Source organism: Prunus dulcis, chromosome 1 (assembly GCF_902201215.1).
Source record: "Prunus dulcis chromosome 1, ALMONDv2, whole genome shotgun sequence".
Lineage (NCBI taxonomy): Eukaryota > Viridiplantae > Streptophyta > Magnoliopsida > Rosales > Rosaceae > Prunus > Prunus dulcis.
In genome coordinates this window covers 12,946,126-12,964,339 of record NC_047650.1, presented here as the reverse complement: position 1 = coordinate 12,964,339, position 18,214 = coordinate 12,946,126, and the positions used below count along the sequence as shown (strand labels likewise).

At 38.1% G+C, this 18,214-nt stretch overlaps 2 protein-coding genes across 4 annotated transcripts; one reads left to right on the top strand and one right to left on the bottom strand.

Annotated features, from left to right (window-relative positions):
• Nucleotides 1-371: 371 nt before the first annotated feature.
• Nucleotides 372-2,133, bottom strand: LOC117614234 (eEF1A lysine and N-terminal methyltransferase-like). Its single transcript, XM_034342978.1, has 5 exons — nt 1,755-2,133; nt 1,487-1,588; nt 1,155-1,221; nt 762-937; nt 372-461 (listed from the first exon to the last, which is right to left on the bottom strand). Exons 1-5 carry the CDS (start codon nt 2,118-2,120, stop codon nt 372-374), a joined length of 801 nt encoding a protein of 266 aa, XP_034198869.1. The 5' UTR covers nt 2,121-2,133.
• Nucleotides 2,134-11,891: 9,758 nt separating this feature from the next.
• Nucleotides 11,892-18,101, top strand: LOC117615054 (probable sucrose-phosphate synthase 3). 3 transcript variants are annotated; one of them, XM_034344046.1, is made up of 12 exons: nt 11,892-12,601; nt 13,135-13,367; nt 13,497-13,560; nt 13,668-14,363; nt 14,731-14,865; nt 14,947-15,078; nt 15,163-15,339; nt 15,419-15,472; nt 15,570-15,632; nt 15,887-16,837; nt 16,935-17,062; nt 17,587-18,101. In XM_034344046.1, exons 1-12 carry the CDS (start codon nt 12,323-12,325, stop codon nt 17,873-17,875), a joined length of 3,201 nt encoding a protein of 1,066 aa, XP_034199937.1. In that variant the 5' UTR covers nt 11,892-12,322; the 3' UTR covers nt 17,876-18,101. The 3 variants fall into 3 exon arrangements, with proteins under 3 accessions (XP_034199937.1, XP_034199939.1, XP_034199938.1); XM_034344048.1 differs by having other exon boundaries at nt 16,935-17,067; nt 17,587-17,695; XM_034344047.1 differs by lacking the exon at nt 15,419-15,472.
• The last annotated feature ends 113 nt before the right edge of the window (nt 18,102-18,214 follow it).

The following is an 18,214-nucleotide window of genomic DNA, read 5'->3' as shown; positions in this document are numbered from 1 at the left end:
CATTGATAATAAAATTTAATTCGAGCCTTTAATTCGCTAAAAAATGCAATCATAGAATTTCTATTATAAAAAAATAATAAAAAATTTGATGGTATATCCGCCATATTATTCTTGTAAAATGACACAAACCATGGTTCCTATAAACCGTGGTTGTGTCTTATTTTGAGATTCATAAGTACAAAAACAAACACACAAAATATAGTAAGAAAAAAAAAAAAAAAAAAAAAAAGTTACATCATTACAAAGAGCGGAGCGGATGATAGATTGATGGTAAATCCACCTTATTCTACTGACCCAACCATGCCAACTTATTTACTATTATACTGTTGGAATTCTGCTTGAGCCAAGTTTTTACACCTATCCGCAGATCTTCAGGTGAGCACTGCCATATCAGAACCAGCAGTGGAGTATTCTTTACGAACTCGATTCTCGTTTTCAAGAGCTTCAAGGAGGCTACAAGTCTAAGATACAAGCCAAAAGCCTATGAGTCATATAAAATACTAGGTAGACCACATTATATATTGTAACACATCAAGTACTACTTCTCTAATAAAAGTGCTCGTGGGTCCTTTTCAAGGGCCCCAATTTATTATTTTTTATTTCTTTACCCAGACTACATTATATATTGTTCGAGTACTACTTCTCTAATAAAAGTGCTCGCAGGTCCTTTTCAAGGGCCCCAATTTATTATTTTTTATTTCTTTACCCAAAATCCTAAACTACCGTTGTTTTAAAACTCATTAGTTAAATAATTAATTTACCTGATTTCCATGAGAAATTTTGAATGTTGACGTTATCTGATGCAATGCAGAAGGCGTCTCCTTTTCAGCAACCACCATAAAAGTCTGAAGATCATTTGGTTTGGTACAGTTTGGTTTCAGAGGCATGGCATAAATACCCATTTTCCAACCAAGCCGGAAGTTGGAGAAGAGCAAACCTGAAGATATATGTTTATTGAACGTAGGAACAAAAACAATCATCTGACAATCAATTATCACCTTGGTATAAAAAATTCCACAAATTCCCTAATTTAGTGGTAATAATTTGAGTAATTTCATAACAAAGAAGGGATTAGTTAGAATCTATGCCGGCAACTAAAGATTGATTATCTAATGAAATTGTTCTTTGATAAAATAAAAAAGAGACTATCGTACCCAAAACATCGCAGAAACCCCATGTAAAGCAAACAAATTTTCCTCCCGATTTTAAAACTCTATTTACCTGGAAATACAAAATTACTACTTTATGAGAAATTAGCCAAGTACTAAAACAGCGAGTACCGATTAAAAAGAAAAAAATCTGGCTACTTAAAATTGAGGAGCGAAGAGCTCCTCAATAAAACCAATGTGGTTTTGACACTCGAAAATTCCTCTAGAATTTGAGAAGTGCCAAATTCACATTGGTCCAACAGTTTGCAGGTTGTGGAAATTAAAATATAAGGAGGGTGTGACTGAAACATCATGCAAATTAATCAAGTCCACGATACCTCTGATAAATATTGATTCCCCTTCTTAAGGCCAAACTCGGGCTCTATCAAGGCGTCCAATCCACCTTTGTCAACCACAACGTCAAAGCTCTCATCTTCAAACTGCAAATATAAAGTCAACATGTAGCGGTCTTTTTTTTTTTTTTTTTTTTTTTTTTTTTTTACAATCGATATTCTAAATTACTAAAGATCAGCACATTCTCTTGATCAACCGGACTAACAATACAAAAATTTCATCAAGTTGTGAATAGGTAATTAATTTTATTACCTGCATGGTGGTCATGTCCATGACTTGCCATTTCATACCAGGGCGTTGGCATGCATTGCGTTGCAGCATATCGGACACGGCAATCTCAGAGAAGTCAATGTTCGTGATGGCCTTAAACCCAGCGTCGTAGAGGTGACCAGAGAGGTTGGAAACGCCGCAACCCGGAACGAGTATTTGCAGCGGTAGGGTTTGGGACTGGAGCTTCGAGAGGTGGGCGAGGAGTGGACCTCTGAGGTCGGCCCACTCAGCGTACCACTCGAATTCGTTGTCACTGCCTCGAATGGTGAAGAACCTGTCCCAGTTCTCTTTCACTGTGAAGCCTTCTAGTGTTCCCAATATGTCCTCTAATTGCTCCAGCTTTGGCATTTTGCTTTTTTTAATTTCTTTCTCTGTCTGTCTGTTGCATTTGAGCTTTTGGTCCCTTTTATAAGCGAAAGGGCATTTGAAAACCAAACCAGGTGTTGGTAAGATAAACAGTTGTTGCATGCATTTGCTACGTGGGGTTTTGCATGTGTATTGCCTTTACGTCATGCATACAAGTGCCCTGGTTTTGCATGATGTACTTACCATGTGTCTTGTCTATGGAAATTGTTCAATCAATGTGGTACAGTTGTTGTTGTGCGTGTTTGAAAGCCAAACCAAATGTTGTTTATTTGTTGCATGCTGGGATTTAACCAGCTTTTGCCACCAGCACCATCAACTTTGCCACCGTGGGGTTGCATTGCACGTTGCGCTTTGCATATTTATAGTGGGAATGGACTCTTTTTGTCTCTAAATTTTGGGCTTTCAACTAAAGACATACAAACCATTGGTTCTAACCCATTGGCGTTATATCCTTTGAGTTTCATACGAAAACAAACACACGAACACAAAATAAAAGAAAGAGATACATCGATCATATATCCCATGAGTTCCACCTTATCTGAAGTCCCAACCGCGCCAACTTATTGTTCTCTTTTAGCAAATATAGATCTAGTTCCAACTTTGCAGATCTTCAGGAGGAGATTACAGTGATATATACCAGAACCAGTACTGGTGGAGGAGTATTTGTTGGCGTGACTTGTGGATATTGACTTACTTTCCTTACACACCAAGAATTCCTATTATAATTGTAATTGATTTACTTTAATTTCTGATTTCCTACTGCAAATAGATTTAGGAATTTATTATTTACTTGCTCATTCAGGTTTCGTTGTATTATAAATATGACCTCATACAAGGAGAAGAATACACAGAAAATTCCCACAAATAAATATTCTCTCATAGTTTTCATATTTTAGCATGCGAAGATATTTCTGATCCGAGTCTCACACCTACAGACAATACAGAACAACAAGATGAAGACCCCCTCTCTAACTCAACAGTACCAACAGACCAATCTTCTGAGTATATCCTTGAGGTAACTACTCCTACTAGACTTGTGCATTTAGATGATAAAACTATTGGATATCAATTACCTTTCAGGCAAAATCGTGGGAAGCCACCAGACCGTTATTCACCTGATATTGGCAAGACATCCAAGTATCCAATTGCAAATTATGTATCCACTGAGAAGCTGTCTGAACCACTCAAGGCTTTTGTGCATCAGTTGTCTGCTATCCATATTCCAACCAAGGTCTCTGAAGCATTGAAAGATCCCAAGTGGGTCCAAGCTATAAAAGAGGAGATGAAAGCCCTTGAGAAAAATCAGACTTGGACATTGGAGACTATACCCCGAGGAAAAAAGACTATCGGATGTAGATGGGTGTTTACTATAAAACACAATGCAGATGGATCTATCGAGCGATACAAGGCAAGACTTGTGGCAAAAGGGTACACACAGACCTATGGTATAGACTATGAAGAAACCTTTGCTCCAGTTGCAAAGTTAAACACCGTCAGAGTCTTATTGTCCCTTGCAACTAATTTGGATTGGCCACTACACCAGTTTGATGTAAAGAATGCTTTTCTACATGGCGAACTCACGGAGGAGGTGTACATGGACATTCCTCCTGGATATAATACTACTCAGACTGGAACAGTTTGCAGGTTACGAAAAGCATTGTATGGATTGAAAGTCACCACGTGCATGGTTTGGACGGTTCACCATGGCAATGAAGAACAATGGTTTCAAACAGTGCAACTCAGATCATACTCTGTTCTTGAAACATCGAAAAGGGAAGGTAACAACATTAATAATCTATGTTGATGATATGATTATTACTGGGAATGATAAACAGGAAATATCACAGCTACAAGACTATCTGGCTACGGAGTTTGAGATGAAGGATCTAGGTGGACTCAAGTATTTCTTGGAAATTGAGGTGGCTCGATCGCAGCAAGGCCTATTTCTTTCTCAAATGAAATATGTCTTAGACTTGTTGACACACAAGAATGCTAGATTGTAAACTTGCGGACACTCCAATTGTTCAGAATCATCATCTTGGAGAATATCTGGATCAAGTTCCAACTAACAAAGAAAGATACCAAAGGTTAGTGGGAAGATTGATCTATTTGTCACATACTTGACCAGACATTGCTTATGCGGTGAGCGTTGTCAATCAATTTATGCACTCTCCAAGTGAAGACCATATGAATGCAGTTCTTCGGATACTTAGATATTTGAAGTCTGCACCTAGAAAAAGACTTATGTTCTCAAAGCATGGTCATCTAAATATTGATGGTTATTCAGATGCAGATTGGGCAGGTAATGTAACAGATAGAAAATTCACATCATGTTACTTCACATTCGTGGGAGGTAATTTGGTGACATGGAGAAGCAAGAAACAGAATGTAGTAGCTTTATCCAGTGCAGAAGCCGAGTTCAGAGGCATGACTAAAGGGATTTGTGAACTTCTTTGGTTAAGAAAGTTGCTTACTGAACTTGGGTATAAACCTACATCCACAATGAATCTCTTTTGTGACAACAAGGCTGCTATAGCCATTGCACAGAATCCGGTTCAGCATGATCGTACTAAACATGTTGAGGTGGATCGACACTTCATCAAACAAAAGCTTGAGGCTAAAGTGTTTCAGTTTTCTTTTGTGAAATCCGAGGATCAATTGGCGGATATTTTGACAAAGGCGATTTCCAGTAAAGCATTCCACAATTCACTAGATCAGTTGGGCATTGGCGACATCTATGCACCAACGTGAGGGGGAGTGTTGGCGTGACTTGTGGATATTGACTTACTTTCCTTACACACCAAGAATTCCTATTATAATTGTAATTGATTTACTTTAATTCCTGATTTCCTACTGCAAATAGATTTAGGAATTTATTATTTACTTGCCCATTCAGGTTTCGTTGTATTATAAATATGACCTCATACAAGGAGAAGAATACACAGAAAATTCCCACAAACAAATATTCTCTCATAATTTTCATATTTTAGCAGTATTCACTACGAATTCGATTCTCATTTTCAAGAGCTTCAAGCTGGAGTCTACAAGCCTGCAACTACAAACCAAAGCTTATGAGAAATTCATTATCGCCTCAACACGTGCCACGTGTTCCAACAATCGTTCTTGAAAATGTGGCACGGGGTTTGTGACGGGGGCAATTGCTCACATTCTTGAGGTGACGATAACATGATTCATATGATGTTATTAATTCACACATCAAAATAATCGGTTTAGATTTTATTAAGGTATGTGTAATAAATAAAACACACGTTGTGATATGAATGTGAACTCTTAACACTATGCGGTGCCCTAATATAGTAAAAGAACACCAAAGAAAATGCTAGAGTCTAGTTTAGACCATCGCTTATAGTCAAAAAATAAAAATAAAAATAAAAAAAGTCGCATTTTTAGACAACATTCACCGATGCAATGATGTGATGATAATTCATGCATAACCATCATATCATTATTATGCTAATTGTTAACATGTCACTATATCATAACATGGGTTTAATTATCATTGTATTTTAATTAGTCTCAAACTTAATTAATATCTGAATCTACCCTTACTTTAAAAATCATTATTACCTAATTTCCATAAGTAGTGTTGATGATGATGATGTTGTAATCTGATGCAATATTGCAGTAGGCATCTGATCTATTGAATGCCAATGCACAATAGGCCACACAAAATCCCTCAATTCGAAAGATAAACTCACTTTAGATCCCTAGTCTAGAACAAAAAAGCCTACTGTTTTTCCGAATTTGAAGACGTTTCAGTGACCCAAACTAAATTTCCTACCTTTGTACCATTTGCTATTGTGAATTTATTTGTTCTGCAATTGTACACGTATTTTAAATTAATACATGTACAAAAAGGATATTATTTAACCTAAAATCTAAATGCCTCATAAATATATACAAGTATAATGTTCTAAATCACAAAGTCGAAGAGATATACCTCTGCTAGATATTGATTGCCCATCTATGGGCCAAACTCGGGCTCCATTAGAGCATCTAATCTACCTTTATCCACAACAACGTCGAAGTTCTCATCCTCAAACTGTAATTAAATTAAATTATACATAAGCGGTTAATCAATATTAATTATTTTGCATGCATGCACTGACTTGCTCCTTTAAAATATATATACAAGGCTAGGGTGAAGCTGTTCTAATTATCGACAAATTTGAATGAGAAGCTAACAAAGTCAGTTGTTCTTAATCAGTTGAGTTACAAGTCTCTTATAGTGACTCGTTCTTCTTTTACATTCCGAGTCAATTGAAGTAATTACGTATACCTGCATGGTGGTAATGTCCATGACTTGCCATTTCATGCCAGGGCGTTGGCACGCATTGCGGCATAACATATCGGAAATGGCAATCTCAGACAAGTCAATGTTGGTGATGGCCTAAACCCGACGTCATAGAGGTGCTCGGAGAGGTGGGAAGTCCCACAACCCGGCACGAGTATTCGGAGTGGTTGGATTTGGGAGGTGGGAGAGCAGTGGGGCTTGGAGCTCAGACCAGTCCTCGTACCACTCGAATGCATTGTCGCTGCCTCGGATGGTAAAGAACCTGTCCCAATTCTCTTTGACTGTGAAGCCTTCTAGGGTCCCTAGTACCTCCGCTAATTGCGCCGACTTCCCCATTTTTCTATGCTTGTCTTGTGTGTGTGTGTGTGTTTTGCATTTGAGTTTTGCGTTCGTTTTATAAGTGAAGGGAATTGCATGTTGAGCTTTCACCAGCTGAACTGAAGGCCACCACCACAAATTTGCCACGTGGAGTTTTGCATGAGGAACCATCTGTCTTGACTGGTCATGTTAGAGATAATATTATTTTTTTCTATTTGGGGTGACGAGAAGCTCTTTGGTGTTTTCCCTATATGCGTTGTGTGTTGCAGTTGGGTTTTGCATGTTGGTTCTTTCTTGCGTATACATTATCAGTACCTAATTAGTTTTGCATGACGTAGAGCATAACAATGTGCTAAGAAAATTATGATTGTGGCCAACAAGGTTTTGTTTGTTGCAATTGGTTTTTGGGACCTGAAGCCTCTTGCACTACTGGATTTGCATTGAACGCCCAATCCATGTCATAGGGATATCATTGCGGGGTATTCCAATCATACAGTAATTTGTTTTTATTTTGTCAGATAAATGCATGATTGACTTGAGATACCACCATTAATGATATTTCTGGTGTAAATAAGTTTACTTTGCGCTTCAACCGCATCATCATAAGTCAATTATCTTTACGGTGTTACAACTTAACACAAGGTCCAATATTTTTTATCTCTCTCTAGTCACACTTGTTCCGCTTCCCTTCTCAGCCAAAACAGAAATTCTGATCTTTTGTCTGCAAATTCGATCATATTGTCATCTCTTTTTTTTTTTTTTTTCCCGCATTATGTATCTCAATTTCATATCTTTATTATCATTACGTAAGAAAATGCCATGCATTATAATTACATACAAGCAACAATATCTTCGAGGAAATATTATTACATAAACAATACTAAGTTATATAAAATGAATATTGAAAACGAAAAATAGAAGGGGGGGAAGAATATACTGAGCATTGTATATAAGAGCATGAAATGATGTGACCCAAATGTGCACAAAAATCATTTCTTCCAAAGTGTTGCAATTGATCAAATAATTTGCTCTAGTGTGTCAACCTCAAAAGCAAGCAAACGAAAGCGACAATGTCTCTTTTAACCTAAATATATTTTATTTGCAGTGCACATGCGATGTACGAGAATATTTGCAATTTGGACAGTTCATGAAATTCATACAGCAATGCGTGGCATGCATTGAACAAGTGGTCCAAGCAAGGCTTCCACGTATACCTATCAAACGACACTGATTCCTTTTACCATTTCAAGCATATTTATTTTCTTTCTAATTTGTACATGAGAAAGTTGAAACATGCAGACGTTATTTCCTTTTATTCTTTTATATTCAAGATATTCAATCTGATTTGGCAACTTAATATTCCAATTTTTGTTTTAAATTTGAAAGAGAAGGACAACACATGAATATCGCATATTAAATAAGGGTACGTAAAAGTTCAGTAATTCATATTCAATCAATCCACCCACTCTAATAACAAGGTAAATTTTTCAGAAACGAACAGCTGCCCACTACTAACGAAAAATTTATAGAATACTACAGTAGGTCGGCCACCTATTACATTGAGTTATATTTATTGATACTATTCTCTAAAATGGAAAAAAATAAACTTTGTCATCTACTCATATTATAACACGCATATGTACAAAATGTACTAAAGACTTGGATATTAATTTGGCGCTCATTCTCTATTATTTAAATTTATCATGAAGAATTTACTAAAATTTGCTCGACATGAAAATATATGATCTTTAAAATCCCAAAGCAAAGGGCACAATTTAAATCCATACACAGAGACAAGAATAAAATAATGGGAGATTCACTATTATACCCAATATGGGGGCCCAAATTATAAAAATACCCTATATAAAATGGACTTTAGAAACACACCAAAAACTCATTTACAACATAACAAAAAAACTTTTAACTTCTTATAAATTACAAAACTGCCATCAATTTCTTAAAACAAGCCCAACCCCAAAATCTCATAAAAATACCCAAAGCACTCAATAGGGCATCAAAGTAATTTAATAATCAATATTAAATTCTATAAGGCTAGCTATCATTTTTTGGGTTTTTTTTGGGTTTGTTTATAGGAATTCAATTGTGTAGGGTTTATTTATAATATTAATGCTAGGTGGTGAAGTAACTCTGGGCAGTTTTGAGATCCTCGGGTCGTCACGAGCGCATAGGATTTCGCGGATCTCAATTCGGAGTCCGTTTGAGCCCCGAACGGATTTTCCATATTCTGCGATTCCCGGGTGCAGTGTCGTCGAGCCGTTAGATCGCACTTAATTTTGGATATGTTGTTCTACATTGTTTCAGGATCGTGTAGGATTCGACGGATTGCGAATCGGAGTCCCGGATACTCCGAAATCGCGAACCCTGGGGCTAGGGTTTGGAATTTAAGCGATAGTGCGATTTTAGCCAATCCGACCGTCCATTTCGGACCAAACTCGCAGGACATAGGTATTTCTCAGTAAGGAACCTCTAGAGAATCCCAGATCGGCCATCGGAGATCGTGGACCCCAAGGGGTTCCGGATCAGCCGGTCTAGCAGTTTATCACTTTGTAAGGTTTCCGGTCTTTTAAGGCCGTTCTAATAATCTAAAATGTTACAGTGGGCATAGGGTTGACTTTAAAATGAGTGCACGCATTTCTAGGAGCCGGGGGTCAGGGTATTTAATTTAAGGTTTTTATTGAGCAGTTTATTAATTAAATATTCATGGTTAATCAGGCATCAGAGGCCAAACTGAACCCCAGGAGGGACCTTCAAGAGGTCCAGCTAGCTCGGACCAGCAGTGAGTGGACCTTTCTTTTCTAAATGATTTGTCTGAATCAGTTTTATTCAGTGTGATATATTTCTATGAATTTAAAGATCTCTTCTATACATTGCTTAGCTGATTTTGCTAAAGTTATATGGACAGCAGACTCTGAGATTTATGATTCAGAAATAGCAGCTTAGTTCAGATTTATCAGAATACAGAGGATATCAGATTTTATCCAAGATAATTAATTGAGACCACCATGAATTATAGAAAGTAGAGTTTGAGTTTTCTATCAGATAAAAAGGGCAGCACAGTTATAGATTGATTAAAGATTCAGTTATTCATCAGATCTTTCATAAATATTAAGATTCAGTTATTCATAAGATCTTTCAGAAATATTATTATTTTTATATTACATTTTCTCAGCAGTTTATATGTTCTTAAACCACTGTGGGTACTCAGTTACAGAAACAGGTTGCCGTCAAATAAGACGATGTCTACGGACATCCAGGTTGCCTTCGGTTTATGTTGCCTTCGGATATGATGATGTCTACAGACATCCAGTTTACTTTCTGTTACGTCAGTGCACTTGACATTTGCCTCATGAGTTTTGGGGACGCCCGAACCGTGAGTGCCAGGATTGCGGATCAGGCTGACTACGGTATCCTGAATCCTGCCAGGAATTGCGGATCAGGCTGACTACGGTCTCCTGAATCCTGCCAGGATTGCGGCTCGGATACACTTTGTGTCGCCGAGACCTGCCAGGGGAATTGACGGATTTACAGAGGAATTGACGGATTTACAGAGGAATTGACGGATTTACAGGGGTACACCCAGGTGGTAGTTTTTAATTGATTACAGTGATTATATGCGAGTTTCATTGATCTTGAACATGATTTGCATATACGTATCTTAATATGTGAAAGCTTTGAGTTTAATATGAATATAATGTTCAGGAAAAACCTAGTTCTTATATAACAGTTTTTACAGTGGGGTTATTATGTTCATATACTGTTTTCTAGAACTCTATTTTGGTCCACTCACATTTTCAAATGTTTTGCGCCCCCAGGCAGTAGATGTGCATAGGAATCCACCACCAGGCCTTCTCCTAGCTTCCACGCGACTTACAAGATGTAGGATTGGTTGTAAAATACTTAAAGTCTTGTAAATAATTTAGTAACTGCTCTGATATCTGGTTGGATTAGATAACCAGAACTGGTGAATATTTAGTTACCCTATTCTGGCAGTTGGTGTGGATTTATCAGTTTGTTTGACAGGTGGAAAAATTTGGGTTTAGTTAAATTACAGGGGAGACTCTGCCGAAATTTCGGCAGGAGTCCAGAGAAAGTTTTAACCGTATTTATTAGCAGGAAGGGTAAAGAGGTTATTGTGCCCGACATTTGCCAGGTGTCGGACACGCACAGGGCTTGGCTCGAATTCCAAAGAGGAAATTGGGTCGGGTCCTGTCAACAAAGATATAAATGGGTTGAGTTATTGTGACTTTTTAAAGTGAATTTTTGGAATCACAATCATACTGCACATGTGGTGTTATACAAATCTACTTATTTTATAATTTGCGTATCTATTTATTAATATTATATATGACATATCAATTATGTCGTTCGTTCATATTATAAATTAATAGCAGCATTACGATATGACAACAACAACAAAAATCACCATTTCATTAATTGTTACATAATTAATGAAATATACTACTATTGAAAATATTAACTCTTTTAGAAGTGATATTGCGTGTTAGGAGGTCAAACAAAAGATCACATGTATAAGGGCAAAGACTTCTAACAACTCGAACTATAAACTCACCGCCTATCAAGAATATATAAAAACTTTGTTATATATATTTCAAAATCTTGTTACGAAACTATATTTCTATAGCCATAATCATCCTTGTTTACTGAAGTTGTTTTAAACATTAGGGTTGCCCTTTGTAATTTTCTATTTCTTAATTGTCTAAGGAATGGCATGGATTAAAAAATTCCGTGTAGAAACAACATGTAGCAAAAACAGAAGAAGAAAAGAAAATGTTATTGGAAATTGCAATACAACCAGGAAAAAAAAAAAAAAAAACATTCGTAGAGGAAAGCAGCGATGGCAGTTGGTTGCTTCCAAATCTCTCGGGAGAAGAAAAGCAAATGCGGCCATCTCGCATTGGGAAGCGGACGATCTTGAAAGGAGTGATTTACCCACCATCACGGGACACGTGTGGGACGCACCCTCTCGTGACTCTCAAGATCCTCTCGACACGTGTCTTCATTTCGGACCCACCGTTCCAATGCCATGTGTTTCTCTCTCCGCACCCATCTCCGTCTCTATTCCCACTCATTCACCTAGTTCTTCTCACTACTCGGTCTCCATACTCAACTTAACTTCCTCTTCACCGCACAAACAAATTTCAAATTCCAATTCCCAATAAGCTCTTCTGCTGCTCAGTTAATTTCACACACAAAATATTCACTCTCTTTCCCGAGAAAATGACAGAGAAAGTCTGAGAAAATAGCCAAACACAAAACCCAATAAGAATATCTGCTCTGCATGTCATGGTTTTTGGGTCGTTGATCACTTCTCTAGCTTTGTTAATTAAAACCCATATTTTCTTCTCCAATGAAAATCCTTTGGGACATTGAAATTGCAAATTAAAACCATCACATTACATATCATTGCATGTTATGTGTGGTCTTGTTAAGATTACAGGGAAGCCACAGCTCTTTTCTTGGTAGAAAGTGGAGAAATTAATAATATAAAAAAAAGTGGGGTTTGTAGAAAATGGCTGGAAATGAGTGGATCAATGGGTACTTGGAGGCCATACTGGACAGTGGGTCTTCCGCCATTGAAGAGCAGAAGCCGGTGCCGGAGAATCTGAGAGACAGAGGGAATTTCAACCCAACCAAGTACTTTGTGGAGGAGGTGGTGACAGGGGTCGATGAGTCTGACCTCTACCGGACATGGATCAAAGTGGTTGCTACCCGCAACACACGTGAGCGCGGCTCCAGGCTTGAGAACATGTGCTGGCGCATTTGGCATCTTACCCGTATGAAGAAACAGGTTCTTATTATTAATCCTTTTCCTCCTCTTCGTGTGTTTGTGTGTGTGAGTAACTTGGGCTTTTTAACTTTATAAATGGTTAATTCTTTGTGGAGATCATGTTTTTACAGCAATGTCAATTGTTTGATTAGTGTTTCTCCCCTGTTTTGCTAAGATTTGGAAATAAATAATTAGTAATTTCTTTTTTAAGCTAAGTTGATTTATTAATTCAATATCTTGAAGTTTGAGGCAAACATTCATACTTGTACATGGAAGTTTGTAAATCTGTCCTAGTGTTAGAATACTTGTACTGTATGCTTATCCTGTTACTATAGCACTAAATTTTAGGCCGAACCATGTTTTTGAACTAGTTCTGTCTGAACTTTCTGAAATAATCTTCAAAGAGAGAGGCCAATTCGCCTTTTCCCCATGGTTGATGGCTATCTGCCCAAGATCGTCAACGGGACACATTTTCCCCTCTAGTTTTTGTTTACTTTAGTTTTGGAGAAGATGATAGCTTGGCTAATACACTACACTCGCATGACTCTTGTTAGTTGGAGATCGAGGAACATCAACGGTTGGCAAACCGCAGATGGGAGCGGGAACAAGGACGTAGGGATGCAACTGAAGACATGTCAGAAGATTTGTCAGAAGGAGAGAAGGGGGATGGTTTGGGGGAGATGCTGCCATCTGATACTCCAAGGAAGAAGTTCCAGCGTAACATTTCTAACTTGGAAGTGTGGTCAGATGATAAAAAGGAAAAGAAGCTATATATTGTTCTTATCAGGTATAAATATATACGTTGCATGTCATCATGTTAGAGTTTCTGGTTTCTTAATGCAGACCAGGCTAGTTTTCAGTTAAAAAAATTTACACTTGAGCAGTTAATCAATAAATTACTTTTCTTGATCAACAGTTTGCATGGTTTGGTCCGGGGAGAAAACATGGAGCTCGGTCGAGACTCTGATACAGGTGGACAGGTATCTGATGGCCATAGCATTTCTCTGAGTATATGGAAATAAAGATAAATTTTTTTTCCTGTTACTTGCATTTGAATCTGTGTTTGGCTTTATGACAACAATATCAGGTCAAATATGTGGTAGAGCTTTCTCGAGCTCTTGCAAGGATGCCTGGGGTTTATAGGGTAGATCTCTTTACTCGCCAAGTGTCATCTCCTGAGGTTGATTGGAGTTATGGTGAACCAGCAGAGATGCTAACTGCAGGTCCTGAAGATGGTGATGGTGATCTAGGAGAAAGCAGTGGAGCATATATTATTAGAATCCCATTTGGTCCACGTGATCAATATCTCAGCAAAGAATTACTCTGGCCATATATTCAAGAATTTGTAGATGGTGCTCTAGCTCACATTCTTAACATGTCCAAAGTTTTGGGTGAACAGATTGGTAAAGGCCAGCCTGTTTGGCCATATGTAATTCATGGCCACTATGCAGATGCAGGGGATAGTGCTGCTCTTCTTTCTGGTGCTTTGAATGTCCCAATGGTTCTAACAGGACACTCACTTGGAAGAAACAAGCTAGAACAGCTTCTTAAGCAGGGACGCCAATCAAAGGAGGACATCAATTCAACATATAAGATTATGAGGAGGATAGAAGCAGAAGAGCTTTCCCTTGATGCTGCAGAAGTTGTTATTACAAGTACAAAACAAGAGATCGACGAGCAATGGGGACTTTATGATGGATTTGATGTCAAGCTTGAGAAAGTGTTGCGTGCTCGTGCTAGGCGAGGAGTAAATTGCCATGGCCGTTACATGCCGAGGATGGTGGTAAGCCAGTGGCTTTATTCCTCATGATTTTCTTTGTTTTGCTTTTTTCTTTTTTATTATATCTAGCACTGCCTTATCGAGGATGTTTAGGGTGTTGATAAATTAGAAAAAGGAAGAAAGAATATGTGTAAATGATTTTGTTTTAATTTTTGTTTCCTGATCTTGGTCCTTTTATATTATGGATAACTAGAAAAGGAAGAATGACTCCAGATCCAGAATGTACTTCCAATCCCATTTTGACTACAAGAAGAAACTTGAGGATTGAAAACTAATTTCATGATTTTGAATTATCTATGAAAATGAAGATGAACATGACATATGGCAATGCGATTGTTTCTTTTTCTAACTAAGTACATTCCCTATGTAGGTTATACCTCCGGGCATGGACTTCAGTAATGTTGTGGTCCAAGAAGATGCTCCTGAGGTTGATGGGGAACTTACTCAACTTACTGGTGGTACCGATGGGTCTTCCCCAAAAGCACTTCCAACAATATGGTCAGAAGTGAGTGCCTTTTCCTCATCATATAATCGTGCATTTAAACTTTAATCCTGTTGTTGCCTCATATTCAAAATCCTTTGGCAGCTGATGCGGTTCCTTACAAATCCTCACAAGCCAATGATCTTGGCATTGTCAAGACCAGATCCAAAGAAGAACTTAACCACTCTTTTGAAAGCCTTTGGAGAATGCCGTCCTCTGAGAGACCTAGCTAATCTTGTAAGTGGATTTGCCCAATAACTCAATTTACCATTAAGCAATGCAATTTAAAATTCGGACAACTTACTAATATGCTTTGAACAGACGCTGATAATGGGGAATAGGGACTATATAGATGAGATGTCTGCTGGAAATGCTAGTGTGCTTACCACAGTGTTGAAACTGATTGATAAGTATGACCTTTATGGGCAAGTGGCCTATCCAAAGCATCACAAGCAATCAGATGTTCCAGATATATATCGGCTTGCTGCAAAAACAAAGGTTGGTTTGTTTTTCACAATTTCTAGATAGCAATATAGTTTTAACAAATATTCTGTGCTAAAGGGTTAGATTATGGCAGGGAGTTTTCATAAATCCAGCATTAGTGGAGCCTTTTGGGCTAACCTTGATTGAGGTTAGTTTTTACTGCATACTGTCTTTTAAAAGTGATCTATACTTTCTCCAGAAAATGAGACTTCTGCGGTTTAATACATTTTTTTTATATGATTTAGGCAGCAGCACACGGGCTTCCAATGGTGGCTACAAAAAATGGTGGACCGGTTGACATACATCGGGTATAACATTTTTTATTTAACATTTGTGCTGCATTTGAGATGTTATGAAGTGAACATCTCCTATGCCCCTTCACCTAGAAGGAAGAGAAGGGACAACAGAGACATTTCAGAATTCTTTCAGATAGTTGTTATAGTTTTTAATTGTCTACTTTGTTCTAATCGGAAATTCAATTGATGCAAGCTAAGAGAAAGAAGACAGTGATTTCAATTATGTTGACCAAGTTACTTTTCTTATTTCACTTTGTGAATTTCAGGCGCTAAATAACGGCTTGCTTGTGGACCCTCATGATCAGCAATCAATTGCTGGTGCACTGCTTAAGTTGTTATCAGAGAAGAATTTGTGGGGTGAATGCAGAAAGAACGGTTGGAAGAACATACACCTCTACTCATGGCCTGAACACTGCCGGACTTACTTGACTAGGGTAGCAGCCTGCCGCATGAGGCATCCCCAATGGCAGACTGACACCCCAGGGGATGAAATGGCTGCTGAAGGGTCTCTCAATGACTCCCTTAAGGATGTACAAGATATGTCTCTTAGGCTCTCAGTTGATGGGGATAAATCTTCATTGAATGAATCTCTTGATGTGACTGCAGCTGCTGGTGATCACGAGGTGCAAGATCAAGTGAAACGTGTCCTAAGCAAGATGAAGAAACCAGAGTCTGGTCCAAAAGATGAAGGAGGTGGAAATAAGCTGCTGGATAATGTGGCAAGTAAGTATCCCATGTTAAGGAGGAGACGGAAATTGATTGTTGTCGCGCTTGATTGCTATGACAGTTCCGGATCTCCTGAAAAGCAGATGATTCAGGTAGTTCAAGAAATATTTAAGGCTGTCAGATTAGACTCTCAAAGTGCTAGAGTCACAGGGTTTGCTCTATTAACGGCTATGCCAATGTCAGAAACAGTAGAGTTTTTGGCATCGGGGAAGATACAGGCAAATGAGTTTGATGCGTTGGTTTGTAGCAGTGGAAGTGAAGTTTACTACCCTGGTACTTATACAGAAGAAGATGGAAGACTTTTCCCTGATCCAGATTATGCATCACATATTGACTACCGTTGGGGTTGTGAAGGTTTAAAGAAAACCATTTGGAAGCTGTTGAATGCCCCTGATGGTGATCGAAATTCTGCGGCTTCCAGCCACATTCAGGAAGATTTGAAATCAAGCAACGCTCATTGCATCTCATACTTAATAAAGGATCCTAGTAAGGTAGATGAACTTTCTAAATAAATTTAGAGTGTTGGCAATTTAGAAATTATTCGGTTTTATTTATTTTGGATTGAATTCAAAATGTATGCTTCTGCAGGCAAGGAAAGTTGATGATTTGAGGCAGAAACTCAGGATGCGGGGTCTGCGTTGCCATCCAATGTACTCCAGGAGCTCAACAAGAATGCAAATTGTTCCTCTCCTTGCTTCTCGAGCACAGGCACTAAGGTAAGGTATTGTTGATATTTACAACTTGGAATACATGGACATCCTCTATAAGTTAACGGTTAGTTTTACTGTGTCTTTTACCTTTGAAATTGCATTTGCTTAAGCCTTAAAGTATGGACATTGGTACCATAAATGATTTAATATAGATCATTATTTTTAAATGATTCTGTTGTTTTGTTCACAGTACAAGATCCTTATGCTGTGCTTAAATTGTGAAATGAGGTCGGTCTTAATTTTCATAGCATTTGGTGTCAATTTGGTTCATTGCTTGTATGGGAACCTTTGCAAAAATGAGTGACCGTAAAACTTTATCTATGTCACTTTTGACTTCTTTCAAAAGAAGGGAAAGAAGACTGCTGATTGAATCAGTTACGAACCACCCTTGGTCCTTGGCACAAGTGGTGAGGAATGGGGTGCCCTGAGTAGTTATTAGCTTTCAGTAGATTTTGTAATGGCGGAATGACTCTGGGGCCTAATTACATAGTTAAAAACTGATAACCAGTTTCTTCGTTTCTGATTGTTAGGTACCTTTTTGTTCGTTGGAGATTGAATGTTGCAAACATGTATGTTTTCCTTGGAGAAAGTGGGGACACCGATTATGAAGAAATGATATCCGGGACTCATAAGACCATAATCATGAAAGGGGTGGTGGCAAAGGGTTCAGAAGAGCTGCTAAGAACATCTGGAAGCTATCTAAGAGATGACATTGTTCCTCCAGAGAGCCCCTTGGTCACCTATGTAAGTGGGAAAGCGAAAGCTGATGAGATTGCCAATGCTCTGAAGCAAGTCTCTAAATCTGCTGCTGGAATGTGAGTTGTGGTTTATGTATTGTCTTATACAATGAGCAGTATAAAATGGTATTCCTCATGCATTTTCCCATTTACACAAAAGGCTGTTGTTGTTAGTATGACTGATATCCAATGTTCGTCCATTGCGATGCCCACAGCTCTCTCCCGATCTCTCTCTGTACATGTATTTCTCTTCCATTGTTTCTCAATAGCAACCCCGAAATCGCACTTCCATTAAAATTAGAGACAAATCATGGGTTCATTATGTTCACTTTGGTGTTTTGCACAGGTTACTCTAAATTTCATCTGAGTTCACTTGTGGCAGTTCATGGGTTGATTTTAAACATTTTGGCCTTTCAAATTA